The sequence below is a fragment of the Plectropomus leopardus genome, chromosome 2 (assembly GCF_008729295.1).
Source record: "Plectropomus leopardus isolate mb chromosome 2, YSFRI_Pleo_2.0, whole genome shotgun sequence".
Taxonomy (NCBI): Eukaryota; Metazoa; Chordata; class Actinopteri; order Perciformes; family Serranidae; genus Plectropomus; species Plectropomus leopardus.
The window spans coordinates 13817397-13834108 of NC_056464.1; the positions used below are offsets into that span (position 1 = coordinate 13817397).

Below are 16712 nucleotides of genomic sequence, written 5' to 3' on the forward strand. Positions count from 1 at the left end.
TAAAAGGTTTCCTCCAGGTCAAGCCTCGTTTATTCACAATATCATGACAGTAAAATATTTTGACACAGATGACCTCAGTGGCAAATACGCTGCTTCATGAGAGATTTACCACTTGTAGGACCTCGCGAGGTCTGACATGCGCTATCAGTAGTTGATGTAGTTGAGAAGGTTCAAATCAAACTGTTTTTAGAGTCGTGCGTGCATGTGCGTTAAAACGAGCGACGCAGACACGAGATGGTTCACAGTCGTTTCACAATGTGAGTACTAAAGTGAGTTCTGTTACATATGTGTATGTACAAAGACAGTGAGTGTGTGTCTGTGTTCCTGTGGCTTTTTCTACAAGTTTGCCACTCTGTTTTGAAGTGTAAATAAATAACAACATATGCGATTCAAACAAACCATGAATCCACCCAACGGGGAGGCTAGCTTTGCTCAAAACATGTTCAAAATATCCACAGATTTCCTGCTACAGTACACATCAGCTGACCAAACTACATCAACAAGGCAGCAGAGCACCTCAGGCAAGAGAAGTTGATTTTTCACCCACAGAAAGCCACGGGACTCTGAGGTTTGCTTGAATGGCACAACCATATTATTTATTTATTTCCACAGCAGGTGAGGCCACCTCCTGATCCCAGGTTGGTTAAGCCAGTTTCTGGGCAGTCTCCGTCTCCTGCTGGGTGACCTTTTCCTCAGACATGATGGTCATCCATGGTGATACTGACCGGGTGATGGTCTGCTTGGCTATGTTGTAGTGGTTGATAAGGGTGAAGAGGCGCCCGCGGCCCCCAGGGCCCTGAGGGGGGTAGTTGCCATAAATCCCAGCCGGCATGCAGCGACCTTGCTGCTCCAAAGAGAGAGGGAACAAGATTAAAAACACCGAGATGAGACAATGTGCAAAACAACACCCAAGGTCACAAAATTATAATTCAGGAAAGTATAATGGAATACTAAGAAGTAAACACTGATTCACAGTTCACAATTACTGACTGAGACAAAACAGAGCTGCACTGTTTGTACCAGGGCAGAGGGTCATGCTTAAAATGAAAAACGGACCAGAAAACAACTTAATACAACCTAAGATGCATTACTTTGTTTATACTAGTGTAATGATGTGTTGGTTGTGAACGAGTCGGCTGTATCAGCAGGCTCCTTTTAGTGAACAACAAGCTGTTTTTTTTATTGTTTGTTCATTCTTCTGTAAATTACTGCAGTAACATTAGTAGTTGTAGCAATTCAAGACCACATAATAGGATGGACCAATAACATATTTGTTATACAACCCAGAAACATCTCACTAAGAGCCGAGCATGGTAAGGGTTTTTCATGTTTTTCACTTACCACCCTGCCTCCGTCGAGCGCACATTTAAATTGCCATAAAAGAAAGCATGACAACGTACGCGTAACAATTTTGAACCGAGAACAAATGCTTTCATTTCATATTATTCTATACACATTAAATTAATATATCACTATAAGTGTACACTATTTCATTGTTAGTGTTTGTTTGGTTTGGTTTGGTTTTTTTTTTGTTATACAACAAGGATAGTTATTCTTGACACATCTCGCTTTTTAACCATAAATATGACCAAATGTTTTACATGTGAAATAGTTGTTTGATGATTTAAATCTATCCCAAAACCTTATCAAATGATTATTTCACAGTAAACCTTGTCACCCTCGCCCCCTTAAAAAGATTGATGAGCTATTGTGTTGGTCAGCTCTCAAAAAGCAACAGAGCCATTAACATCTGGCTCTCTTTATAGAGATAGATTAGGCTTATACAAGAAATGAGTCAAGTAATCTTGACCCAACTGTCAAAGATTTTACAGCAAGACTTTATAACTTTTGTTAAACAGCAGCCACTGTGGCTACAAACAACAGCTGTGGAATAATCCCAAATGCTACTGTTTAGCTCTCAGCTAAAATGCTAAGCCACTGTATCACGAGACACATCGTCAGAAAACTCTATTACGCATCAATATTTAAACAAAGGTAGCTAACAATGGCCACCTTATAGTCATACAAGAGCAAGGATGTATCCGCTAACCCCTGAGTTTATTGAAATATGCAGTGGTTTGTTTTATTGCATATTGATTACACTTTTCATTTGTTAAAGGGCGATTGTGTTCCTACTTATCTTGGAAGTCGCATAGTCGTGCTTTAAAAGTCTAGTGTGTAGGATTTATTGGCATCTAGTGGTGAGGTTACAGAGCTGAAACAACTTCTGTGTATCAAGCTTGTAGGAGAAATATGATGGCCTACGTAAAATGGCACTATCTAGAGCCAGTGTTTGGTTTGTCCATTCTGGGCTACTGTAGAAACAGCATGGTGGACTCTGTAATAGAGGACCTGCTCCATACAGCTCATTCTAAGGTAACAAAAACACACTTTTTTAGTTTCAGGTGATTATAAACGAATGAAAACAGTTATTTTACTGGCTGCCATTTCTGCCAATGGATGCCCATGAATCCTACACACTGGACCTTAAATTTAATTTTAAAAACAGATTGATTCATCAAAAATCATATGAAATGACTAATTCATATCAAAATGCTTTAAATTCAAGAGGATTCTATTTAAAAAATCATGCCTACCAACACAATACTAATTGTTCAAACATTTCCACATGAATGAGATATTGAATGGATTGAGGGTAAGAAAGGGTGAAATGTAAACTAAATCAGAAAAGTATTGGCCAGCAAATGCCTCGCTTTGACATCCATTAGGGTGGCCTGGCTGTCAATATTACTTATATATATAATAATAACCTATTATATATTTATAATTATCTTAATGTAGGCTAGTCTCTGCTAAAATGCTTTATAGGTCCAGTGTGTAGGATTTTGGGGCATCTATTGTCAGAAATATTGTGTTTTTGTTACCTTAGAATGAGCCGTTTATATTTATATACGGAGCAGGTCCTCTTTCTCCACTATGTTATTTCTACAGTAGCTCAGAGCGAACAAACCAAACACTGACCCTAACAGGTCCATTCACTTTTTCGCATCACCCACTGTAGTTCTCCTACACAATTTGCACACAGATGAAGTTCTGCAACCTCACCATTAGGTGCCACTAAATCCTACACACTAGACCTTAAACAAGTAAACAATATTTGGTTAACTCATGTTACGATGGCATGATAATTCCAGTGAGGCAGCATCACAAACAATGAAGCTCCTAAGTGTTTACCGTGTAAACAAAGCTGTCGGGGCACGGCTGCTCGTACTGGTAGACCTTGTAGACGACCAGGAACACCACACACACCAGGAAGGCCAGGGCACAGATCACCAGCAAGGTCACCTACAGGACACACACAAAATCAGACTCACTGTAAGTGACAGCTCTGCTAAAGGACAAATCTACTGAGTGCGTCATCATGAAAGGAAATGAGTGGGCTGATTGGAAGACAGATTTTATTTTTTAAGTTGTTCAACAGCAGTCCAAGGCTGCAGTGTTAAAATAAAAACCATCTATGGAAGAGTTGCATATTGATCTACCAAGTTATAGTATGTCTTCGTAGGTATAAGAGTAACGAAAAGCCAGTCAGGCCTACTGGATGTTCTACATATAATGACTCAAGAGGTAAATGGCTTGTGTGACCATCTGTACAGCCCAGCTCTCACCTCTCAGGGGAGTTATGTAACAGCTACTGGTGTTTCTAGGAAGTGGGAGGGGGATAAGAAAAGGTGTGGGAGAAATCGCCTCATTATCGCTGAAGATGTTGAGCCCCAAGGTTCGTGCGAGCTATTTTTATGAGGCAATATGTTATTTCTCCCTTGTAAAGGAACTGAATTATTTCAGCATCGGCAGAGACATTGAAACAGATCCTGATTTAAATGTTGATTTTTCTGATATATCCTTGTGGATTTCTTGGTTTTGGGAATAAGGTATTGTGCATCCTCCTACTTTTTGCAGCCAGTGTGATTGGCTCAGGTTTGATGAGAGTTATACCAGCGTGTTTTTGGTGTGAATAAAAAGGATATTCTTTTTATCTGTCTGTGTAAATCCTGGAGTTACACAACAGAGCAGATAGTAGGACATGTAAAAGGCAAAGCAACAGGAGATTATGAAAGAGACTATCTGCGATGAAAGAGCTGCCGGCAGCACTCTGAGGATGTGAGCTGTGTTCTTGGAGACAGGGATGTGTCTCCTTGCCTCTCAGATGTTGGAGAATTAAAGCTCAATTACTGAAGGAAGCTTGACTCACTTCATGGTTTCATCTGTTGATTTTGAAAGTGGAGGAAGAGTCTTGCACATTTACGAATTTTGAAGTATGCCAGGAAGACTACCGGGTTGTGTTTTGACCTTTTCTTTCACAAGTGTGAAATGTTTTAATAACACTGTATGGTGTCAAACATCTGCCAGCCAGGGGGATGCTGAGGAAGGTGGGAGAGATGCTGCCATTTGGAGGCCATCGCCATGGCAGCAGCTGAATTAATGAGAGTTTCAGGGCGGGGTTAAGTGAATCATTGTGCATTATGTCCTCCTGTGTAGCCCGACAAGATGACAGGCACAGGACACGAAGGTGGCCTGCACTAAGAAGCGTAACTCAGATTGGAGGGGGAATATTGTCACATATGTCCTGAGCTGCAGGGAGACTGAGAGCTGTCTGCTCTCTGCTGGGCATAAGCATGTGTAGGAGTGCAAGAGATATTGGAAAATGGGATGATGTATGAAAGGCAGCAATATGGTTCTTACTTTGAGTCGCTCAGATACGCCTTCAATGATGCTTATTGAGAATTCTGCGATTTTAGGAGATCGTAGCTTGCCCTTCTTGCTGTCACCATCATAGTCAGCCTTTGTCTTCACCACCACCTGGTAGAAACACACACACGTGCATGAGAGAAGATCCAGTCAGCTTGCAGGCACATATGCAGGAAGAAAATGAGATGAACTCTTAGGCAGGATGGGTAAAATGATTTATATTTTCCACATATAGAAATAATAGATATAAGGCTGAACATAATACACACAAGAAATGCGTTCTACTTTATTTTCTTAATTGGACTAATTGGAATAAAAGGAAATAAAGGGCCCCTCACTGTGACTCCCCAAATCAATGAAAAACACATCACACACACACACACAAACAAAATCTTACCTTATCTGGTGGTGGAAACTGCAGCTGACTGGCATCTAATGGTGTTATGAGAGGGATGGTGTCAAATCCGTCTTCAGAAACCACCTTCCCGTTATTTTTCTCGCTGAAATTATTCCCCAATTTAACCATTTTCCCTGCACGAAAAAACACCAACCTGAGGGGGTAAACAAGCGCGTATTACTCTAAACGTGAGGCATTATAGATCAATCTTTGCTCCCGTGTGATTATACAAATCATTCAAGGAATCAGCTTGAAGAATTATGTTTTTAACGCATGCAAACAAGCGTACAAATCAGACAAAACGATGCGAAGCGCTTTGTGGGCCACGAGAAAGCCCTCGAAAGCGCAGGAGAGGACACGCAGGGCTTCGACATAATGGGACCGATGCATCACCGTGACAAAAAAATGCTCTGTCGCATCCAAACACTTACCAGCTCAGATGAGAAGCGTTGTAAAAACAGCGTTGTTTCTCCTGGTGTGGCGACTTCACTGCTCCAGTGCTGCTGTGTGTTTTGTCTTTTAGGTGTGACGCAGCCGGTTTGCGGAGAGCTGGTGCACAATATGGCCAGCTGGGTCTGTGCGCCGCGTTACCTCCGAGCTGGATGCTGCTGCTGGCGTCTGGCTGCACTGCAAGTGATGTAACATCCTCATCGCATCCATCCATACACATCTGACCAGTGGCAGGAACCCCAGGAGCTGGAGCACATACCAGCTAGGATTTACAGTTACAATCTAAATGTGCCATTTTTTTTTCTTTATTGTGTCTATTGATGAGGGTAATCCAGGTTTAACTTTAAAGTAAGTATTTGGTAACAGCAATTAAAGCAGAGCTGATGTATTACAGTGCAAAAGTCTTATGCCACCATAGAGTTGTTGTTTTGGCGAAATTGTCATGACAATATATATATATTTTTTTTAAAAATGTCAGTGCATATTCAAATACAAAGACATTTGGTTTGCACCAGTCCACTCCACTTACCAGCATGTATACATGAATGTACTAGAAAATGTTTTGAGGTTGTTGGGGTTTTTTTTTTTTTGTTTGTTTGTTTTTTTAAAAAAGCTATATACATCATAAGAATAAAAATAAAAAAAGCCATAAGAATAAAAATAAAAAAGCCATATACATCATAAGAATAAAAATAACAGTTGTCGCAGCAGTTAAGTGTTACTGCACTCGCAGCCTAAGTGCTCCTATTTTTTATATGGGACCACCAGCTGTCACAGATGTATGTGACATCACCTTTTTCTAATGCTGCAAATAGATCAAATCTAATGCAATGTCATAGGTAACTTTTGGTTTTTCGGAGACAAACTTGCATAATAAAAGTGACGCATAGAGAACCAATCTAACCACGGATTGGAGTCATTAATTTATTGCCATTACATAGTGCGATCAACAATGAATCCTTCATGATAAAGCAAAAAACAATCTGTTTATTGTTTTAAAAATATATATTTTTATAAAAATGTGTGAGCACAGCTCTAGTAGCACGTCTGATTTTATATTATTCCATTAATATGTATAACATAATTGATATTATGTATCGTGTTTCATGGACCATATGCGTAGTTTTGTTCTCCTAATTTGTACTCCTATAGGTAATTGCTGTGGGTGGATTTGGAGCGCAGCTCCTGCCAGTGCAGTCAGTTCAGCAGCCTCTCTCTCTCTTGTTATTTTTGCAGAGTACAGCTGAGAGTCTCCTCTGTTTATCAGCATGCAGTGAAGACTTTCCTGAGAGAGGCCACTCATTACGCCCACCTCAAACTGGTGAGAAGAGAATAAAAGGCAAAACAGAAATCTCTGAAGTGAAAAAAACAAAACTGCTCTAACTTTGACAGAAAACTGCATATTCAGGATCCTATTAGTCAATAAAAAGATGTTTAAGAAAACAGGTTTTCAGGACCTTCAAGGAACAGGAGACAACCCTATTAATTGGTCCTGTAGTGACTGGCTATTATATTTTCTCTAAAATTACACAGCAATTACCGTAGACTTTATTTTTATATATCTAAATGTGAATAGTACCATATTGAAGTAGTTTCCCGTGTATCAAATTTGGTCTGTAGCCTGTAAAAAAGAAAAACAAAATCATTCCATGAATAAAACTGATCTTTAGATCTTCAAAAATATTGGGATCCGTTAGGCTAAGATGCATTATAGCTATACTCGAGTGCTCACCTTGAATTATGAACAAATACACCACCTACCATCAGTATCACTGTGAGAAACGCCTAACATTTTGATTTTACTAAGCCCTTCACATCACCTCATCATGTACCTTGAAGTAGTGAATGAAGCTGTGTCTGTGCATATTATCCAGTCGCTTGTTGCCAGGCTACAGTGTAAATGAAAGGAGGTTCAGAGAGGATGCATAAATGATCGAGTCCAGCATGTTAATCCATAGTGAAAAGGAAGCAGCAGAAGAGAAAATGATCTCATCAGATATTTAGATGGAAACCACAGTTCTTTGGTGGACTGTGAAGTTGGCCCGGTGGCTCTGACAGCTGCAGCGGCTCTGTGTGATGCTGCTCGCTGCTGGGTTGTCTGAGGATGTGATGAGTTTACGGTACAAAGACATTATTTCCTGAAAGCAAACATATGATGATGTTTACCGATAAATATGGACTCGATGAGAAGTTTCACATTTGTTTTGTTTCAGTGTCATTATTCTTGTATAGTTGTTGTTTTTTCATTTGACATAAACCAGTCAGTCATCAGTGCATGTTATTGTACAGCTATATTGTCTGTGATCTCTATGTTTAGGCAGACCTGTAGTTTCAGTCTCTGCAGGACAGTTTTGAACTGAGATTAAAATACTCGTCTTGGCCTCAATGCCTGCTATAATCTAAGATATAGTCTCACTAGGCCACTGTTAGTTCTGACTCTTATATATAGATTTCAGACTCAGAAACACACAGTGTGAATGTATGTATTTAAAGGTGCACTGTGTGGGATTTAGAGAAATATATCGGCAGGAATTGCATAAAATATAAGTATGCTTTCTTTTGTGTTTAATCACCTGAAAATAAGAATCATCGTGTTTCCGTTACCTTTGAATGAGCCATTTGTATCTCCATAGGTCCTTTTCTACGGAGATCATTATGTTGCACCTCAGATAGGGCCATTCGAGATTTCACGTCGGCCAATGCAGTTGTAGTAACTGCCCCTCCACCTCACGAGCATTACAAAAACACAGATTTTTTTTAAGTGAAACTGATTTATTCAGTATTTTTTATCAGTTTTATTCATCTGGTTTATTTGTTTTGGAGAGAAATAGACCTCCGTGGGTAACTCAACTCCTGTTAAAAAAAAAAAAACCTTCTGAACAATGAATACTAAAGGAATTCAAACTGGGAGAAGTTTTAGCTTAAGCCATTAAATCCCCCTAAATCTTACATGCTGTTCCTTCAAAATTCCATATAGATGAAATAATCCTGTTTTTCTTTGTGTGTTTGTTTGTTTGTTTGTTGTTGTTTGACATAGTTATTCTACCGTATATGATATACAGAGTTTTGGGTATCAGCAGATGTGCAGCAGAGCCCTCTGCCTCAGTTGTCTTATTAAGATTAACCACTAGAGGGAGACACCAGCTCACTTCATTACCATGTATGACTGCTTGTGATATGCATAGTATGATTATTCTTGTTTAAGTATGTGGTCATAACCATCATTGTAATTGACAAAACTCTGAAAATTTGATATTAAATAGTGCTTTGGGGTTTTTTTTTTTAATTTAATCAGGCACTACAAAAAGGCAGAGCAGCAGTGAAAGCCAATTCATGACAACTGAACAGATGGTTCCTTTTTATTTGACTCATGCTGCATATTTAAATCTCATTTTCAGTGGAAATTTTATTGGTTACTACAATCACAGATCACCTCCTGATTTTTCCAGTGATGAGTGGAGAGACACTGAAGAAGCAGCAATACCACACTGTAGAAACTTGAAGTAGTGAAAGTAACAGTGCTTATTATGAAGAATGCCCCACTTAAGAATAATGTATTGGATTTTCATTACATAATTTAATGTCGCAGCTGGTAAAGGAAGGACTGGTTTTAAGGAATGTATATACTGCTGGATAGCTTCCTAGTCTTACCTTATGATAATATGTCAGTTTATTTGTTGATTATATTTTTATTCGGCAGCATAATCTGAATTTGCAAAGTAACTAATAACTAAAGTTACTGTAGTATATTTGCCTCTAAATTGTTGTGGAGTAGAAGTATGAAGTAGAAAATTGTGCCTTTTGCGTATTAAAATTGTTTTAAGTTACAGTTTATTATTATTATTATTATTAGTAGTAGTAGTAGTAGTAGTAGTAGTAGTATTACTATTATTCGTATTATTATTTATTTTGACACTGTCATATATTTCCTTTGAGGGAAGTTCTATTGTTTTTACATCGTGTTGTATGTTTATATGTATAACTACACAAAAGTAATACACATGTTAAAAAAAATAAAGTAGAAATTGGAAATACTCAAGTAAATCACAAATACATGTGACATCCCTCCCCCTCTGCCTGTTGCTGATTGGTTTGGCTTCCTGACTCAGGAGCCAATGGGCAGAGCAGGGAAGGACGTTAGAAAACTGCCTTCACCTGAGTAAACTCTGTCTCAACCTATTTTAAGTGGCTCCATCTCTAACTTCTCTTCTTTCTTTCTTTCTCCCAGGCCTCCACCAGCTGCTTTGGTAAATATTTTGTGTTTTGTTTGCATCCATCACACACTGCATTCGCCCTAATGCCGCATTTGTACATTTCTTTGCTTTTTATTTATCATTACATTTTATCCACATGTATTTTGTTGGTACAAACATATTTTGTTATACAATATAAATAAAAGACAAAGAACATGCCATAAGGTAAGTATCATATTAACATAACTACTCTTATTATTCACTTTACTATAATCTTAATTTGGCTGAAAGTTTGTTTTATGTGTGATTCCCTGTTTTTGTCATTGACTTAAGGCCAGGTTGTAATGTACCTCAAAATAGTGCTCAAGTACAGTACTTGAGTATACTTACAGAGAATTTCTGTAAGTGTTTGCGTGTTTTGTGAATAGATGTCACACCAAAGTTGTCAATGTAAAGCTGTGATTGGTTAAAACTTAAAAAAAACTATGTGCTGCATATAGTCTTTTCAGTCTATTGCAATGCTAAATGCTCATTAAAGCATATGTAAAACAACCATGCATAGAGTAAAGGAACAGTGGAAATAGATTCAGCAGTATTCACAGAACTGATAAATGCAGCAGCTAAAAATGTCTTTTCAAGTAACTTACAGTGTAAAGTATGACTAAACCTTATATAGCACTGAAACTGCTGTGTCTTTAAAACCCACTCTGGTCTTGGCCCTTTGCCCAGAAAGTTCATTTCCCATTTCCCATCCAGCCACATGGACTAAGCTCCGCCACGCAGAGAGAACAAGTATTTTCACTCAGAGAGCGGCAGTCAGAGCACAGACTCCCTTAAAGGACCGCTGTCACTGACCAAGGACTTTTCCATCCACCGTGTTGTGAAGGACGCAAACCACTCGGCAGATCCGTCACAGCCTGTCAGTCCCTCAGAGAAGTCGAGGTATGATTTACACTCTGAAACTCAAAGTGTGACAGCCAGTCTGCCTGTCAGGTGCCCCGTTATTCAAACCACTGTGTGCTCTGAGCACAATATGTGTTTGCTTTAGTTCACTGTGTGTTTTCTGGTATTGATCTGCTGACTTTTTGGACAGTACGCCAAATGACTCATTGAATGTGCTGTGTCTGGTTTAAAAGTCCTGCTGCCATGTGGGAGCTATTGTCTTTTGCATGAACACAAAGCCTCTTTTCACAAATCTATAATTCCCCTCGCTGGTCGACCCAGCAGTTTGTGCTGGGTGTGATGTGTGGAGCTGCTCAGTACATCTGTATGCCATTGAAAAGTTACAGTACAGTTCTGATTTCTGTCCTTGGGGAAGAATGAGTCACAAATATCTGAATGGAGAGAAGTTTTGTTGAGAACAATAAGATACAGACTGAAGTTTGGTCGGTACAAGTTGTCAGCAGTAAGGCTGTATAAACAGGATGCTCATACACACACACACACACACACACACACACACACACACACACACACACACACACACACACACTCAGTGGTTGATGCTCTGGTTGAATGAGCAGGCACCGGCACCACCATCAGTGCTGTTGATGTCATAAGCAAAGTAAGATTTTGTATAAACTGACCGGTTTGTTGTTGTGTGCATGGAGGCTGCATCATGTGAGCGATTGTGCTGCTGCTGAGGTTTCTAGAGGATTTTCTGGAAAGATGAGGTCACAGGGAGGCACACCCAGAGGGCTCGGGCTCCGAGCAGTAAAGGCCAAGTGTGGAAGACGTTCAACAGCGGCTCTGATTGAGTCACTTGCCGGGGGAAGACATAGTTTCGTTGGAATTTCCATTCTGTTTTGAGCTCAGGAATTTTGGTCTGGATGTGGTATTTATACTGAGACACTTGGTACATGGGAAGGGTCATTTCCCCCTTTAAATACACAAACAGAGGGGTTATGACAGCTTTAATTGGATTACATAATGTGATTTATTTTTATTCACAAGTAGTTTTGCATGAGGCGTCTTTTTCCAAGTAGTGTCATCTAATTTCCTAACTTCTTTGAAAGCGGATGCTTCTTTAAGAAGAGAATATATTAACGCTGGAATGTGGTTGGAATGAGGATCATTTCCTCACAGCCAAAAACATCATGTTGGACAACCTGTAAAGTCTTGGAAGCCTTTAAACCCCCCATTTCCTCACTTCCATTTTCCTCACGTGAGCATTCACGCTCAACAAGCGCATTCTTTGTGCTCCAAACTCTTCTGACTGCCTTCCAAGGATCACAAACAAGTTTTTAAATAGTGCAATCCTGTGTGTTTAGAGCCTGTGTGCTCTGCTCTGATTTATAGAGGCTCAGGCACCGGTGTGGACGGACGTTGGCTGGGAGGGCTGGCTCAGCCGGAAGTGGAGTGTGGGGGGAAGTTGAGTCAACACAGGACTGTTTCTCAGACTTGTGTCGCTTCTGGTCTCATGCCTTTCAATGGAATCAGGGGCACAGACTGAGATTGCGATAACACAGAGTTGCAGACGCAGACAGACGGACGTGGTCTGGTCAAAATGAAATGAAAGTGTGTTGAGTCTGCCTGAAAAGGGGGATTCCTGTTTCTATTTGGGTCCAACAGAGAGGGTGGGGGAGAAGCAAAAAACACTCTGTTACAAGTAAAGGTGCTGCATTTAAGTGCTTTACTTAAATTACAAAAATATTCAAAATAAACTTAGGTCCAGTGAGTAGGATTTAGAGGGATATACTAGCATAAATGAAATGTAATATTCATAACTATATTTTCATAAGTTTAGAATGACCTGAGAATAAAAACCATTGTGTTTTTCTTTACTCAAGAATGCAGTGTTTATACCCACATACGGAGTGGGTCCTCTTCCATGTGTCCGCCATGTTGTTTCTACAGACGCCGACAACAGACAAACCAAACACTGGTTCTAAAGAAGACCATTACTGTTTTGCACGTCAGCCATCGTGGTTCTCCTACACTAACGGGTCCAAAGTCCGGCCCAAGGGCCAGTTGTGGCGCTCAGACTGGTTTGAAATGGCTCCTGGCTTTGTCTTTTAAAATATAATTTATAATTAACACAATATTTGGTTAATAAAATGAGATCGCTTTGCTTTTTTTTCATTCACGTTACGTTTTTTTTCAGGATAACCCTGCAGTTTGCAGATATGCTTCAGAAAAGAACTACACAGGCGGGACTATTGTGTTTTTATAGACAGACCACAAATGACAAATTACCTAACACCAGATATTTCCTGCCAGGTAGCAGACATGGCCACACCAACAGAGCATCAAATTGAGAACAAGAGGCGACATGTTCAGCATCAGTGGAAAGTTGAATACGTTTTCATGAAACAGTTGCATTTTCACCATTTTTATGTGATTTTTTTTTTAATAACCCATATGATGTGAGAAGCAGCTGCACCCCAATCTGTGTATCACTGAAATGTTGCAGCTAGTAGAGATGGGGCTAGTTTTGCTGCTGCTGGATAGCTTAATCTTTGGACCGTTTCATTGCTGTTCTGTTGTTAGAGCAACAGCTTTGGTTCATGTTTACTTCCTGTCATCTACAGAGGAAACTATAAAAGAAGGATGGGTCATTACATCAGACTCTGGTGCCACTTCTGTTAGAGTTAATCACCCATCATATCTTTGTTGTTCTACGTTTGACTGAAAAATGCCCTGTTTGGTCATGTATTATGATGTATTTGACCAAACAGGCTTGGGTGAGCTATCGTTTCATGCAGCTGACATGCAGAACGATGATCTGTTTGGAGATCAATAACAAGGAAAACAAACACCCACGTTTATATAAAAAATGTCAGTCAACACCGTGTGTTCTTTTTTATTTTGTGAAAGCATTTTTTCGGTCAATGGTCAGCACAGATATGATGAGTAATAGTGGGATTTGTCATTCCCACCCCTTTAACTTCAATGGAACTGGAACCAAAGTCTGACTCCAACACAAAATTTGAATGTTGTCACTTACGTCACGACCCTTCCTGCTTTTATAGTTTCTTTCTCAGCCACTGCATTAACAAACATTACAACAGAAAATACAATTGTTTGACCCATTTAGATCATTTATGTTGTCAAGTTTGAAACACTATAACACTATACATCATCATTTATTAGTTGATTCATTTGATTCATATATTTTAATTAATAATTAAATATGCAAACTATTAACTAAAGCTGTTAAATAAATGTAGTAGTGTAAAATGTACAAATTCTGTCTACAAATTGTAGTGTTTAGTACAGCACATGAGTAAATGTACTTAGTTAAATTCTACCACAGTATACAAGTGTAACTGAAACACACATTATTACATGATGCTCTTTGCAGTCAAATATATAGAGTATTGCAAAAGTGGCATAAACAACAGCCCAAAGGCATCCTTACAATCAAAAATATGCTTATCATCCTTTATTCAGAATGTAATTTATCCAGATTCATCTCACACAGTATACCATATTTAGCTATTTATCTCCAGATCTGTGCACCACATTAATGCAATCTACAGGCTGTAGTTAAAAATGACAAACTGTAAACTAAACTACAAAGAGATTAATTATTTGTTAGTAAAGGTGTTGTCTTCATTCTGTGGCTGAGATCACTCACATGACCCCATGCCTGTTTATGTATGCACTGTATATTACACAAGGACTTTATTCTGCCACACAGCTGTTTTACTCGCTCTGATAAACACATTGTGACTAGCGATTCAAAATACAACAAGCTGTGGTCAGCTCTGTGCAACGCAACACACCAGACAAGCTTTGAACGCACGCATCTACAATTCAAGCCTTTTAAATAGTGAAACTGTCTCCAACTGAACTGTATTTATGACGTACGTGTACCTAAATTACAGACTCCAGTGAGCCTAGCCCTGCCCGTGACCATGATGGAAATGAATGACATCCTGCCCCGTGTTGGGAAACTATGAATGATGATGATGGAGTAGCTCTCTTACTATTACTGTGTGGTCACTGTGACATACAGCAGGCAAAGTCTGCAGTACATACTGGTGTTCAAAGTCTAGCGGCTGATGTCAGGCTTCACCCAAACGTTTTGTCTCCGGCCTCCACAGGGTGGCAGAGTGGGGTGAGAGATTATCTCATTACACTGAAGTTGCAGACCTTTTTAGCTTGTGACACCTTAAAACAGAACAAAGTCTACTTCTGATCACTTGAGCAGCCCAGCCAAAGAGTTAGTCTTCCTTTATAGATTGTTTCATCTGAAGGATATTAGATACAAAGCACAGTCATTCAAGTAGTTCCTAATTTTCAGACAAGTTATGGGTAGTCCTGAAAATTCCTTATTGTAATGGTGTTTACAAAGAATAAAATTAGAAACTTAAATGCCTAATTTGAGGGCTATTTCTGATTTTTTTTGGTAGCAAATCAAATCAAAACAATCCAGTAACACTGGGAATGAACACTGTTTGCACAGTACTCTACGTATTGGATCCTGCAAAAAATGCACTTTGCAGTGCTGATCAAACTGAAATGTCCTCAGATCCTTATTTCTTTGACAACTGATTACATGTATAATCAACAATCACCAAATGAATACATTAAGTTTCACAGCCAACTGATTATCTGTAGAATATGGATAAATGTAGAATTACATCATTACAGGATGAGGAAGGAACAATTTCTCAGACAAAAAAAATCAATATTTTACTTTGTTTAATATATATAAAACATGATGCAATTGGATTTAATTTGTTTTAATTAATGCAATTTAATATATTTGAGTTCACTTTAATTCATTAGTTTTTTTAAATTCAGTCAATTTTGTGTAATTTAATAAAATTTATTGTAATTATTCTAGTTTATCTGATTGAATTCATTTACTGTATTTAATATAATTCATTTTCATTATTTTGTTTATTATTTAGTTTTAAGTTCATGATACTTTATGTGATGTAAGTTTAGCATTGCGTGGAGAAAAAAGCAGATTATGGAAAGAAAACGATTTTCTTTCATTAAGAACTTCCGACTCATTTTAGCCTTCAAGACTGGGTCTGAGGACGTAAACATCTAAATTCCTGAATCACTCCATTCACAGTAGAAACATACCTCTGTTATCTGCAGACATGAGACGCTCCCTCTTTTGTCTCATCTTATTTAAAAATGCAGCACACTGCAATGTTTTTTCAAGTCTGCATGATTAGATGTAAGTATGTTCTGCTATGTGTGGTATGAAAACGGGGGTGACCTTATTTTGCTCCTTGACCTTTGACCTGTTTGCAGCCCAAAGCTAACAGGGGTGGAAAACAAGGTGTCACTGTGAGAGTCAGACATTGCGATGGCAACTTTTGAGAGACTGTGTAAAAATTCCAGTTGGTTATAGAATAGTAATAATAGTTTCAAAATTCTGGATGTTAAAATACAGATGTGGTGAAATAGTAAAAGCGTGTTCCACTTTCTTGAATCCCCAAAAAAGATTATGTACGAAAGATGCCACATTATCAAATTTGTTCCACTGTTATCCAGCCCAGGGCTCTGCTTGAACAATCACAAGGATTATAAACACATCTTCTTGTCTGTCACAAAACCCCAAATTCAGCTCCAAAACAAGCCTCGAGGAGAACTTGTATCCACTTGCCTGACAGTTGCCTCAGGAAAAGACACATTTTCTCACTGTGAGAGAAGTGAAAGTGATTTCCCTCTGCGAGGTTAATTTGTACTGGCACTGCTTCTGTTGCACAGATTTCACAACTTCTGCACACTCCAGTGTTCGGCACTTTGACATTGCTGACAAAACAGAAGAAATTCAGTTACTGGTATATTATTATCACATAACAGACCATGAACTGAACAAAAACCTGCAGGTTTTGCCCCAAATTACTGAGAATCACTTCATATTTTGTATAACTTCTGAAGAAATTACATTATGAAGAGCATGCACTTGAACGAAACAGTGGCCCAGTATTCCTCTGAATGCTCCCGCAGTGTCAGGAACTGGTCAAGCCAGATCTCTCAAAAGCCTTAAGCCA

General features: G+C 38.9%; 1 protein-coding gene across 1 annotated transcript; it reads right to left on the reverse strand.

The window, feature by feature from the left end:
• Positions 1–23: 23 nt before the first annotated feature.
• On the reverse strand, positions 24–5818 carry LOC121957523 (neuronal vesicle trafficking-associated protein 1-like). Its single transcript, XM_042506143.1, has 5 exons — positions 5539–5818; positions 5108–5261; positions 4705–4821; positions 3196–3306; positions 24–844 (listed from the first exon to the last, which is right to left on the reverse strand). Exons 1-5 carry the CDS (start codon positions 5775–5777, stop codon positions 644–646), a joined length of 822 nt encoding a protein of 273 aa, XP_042362077.1. The 5' UTR covers positions 5778–5818; the 3' UTR covers positions 24–643.
• Between the last annotated feature and the right edge of the window lie 10894 nt (positions 5819–16712).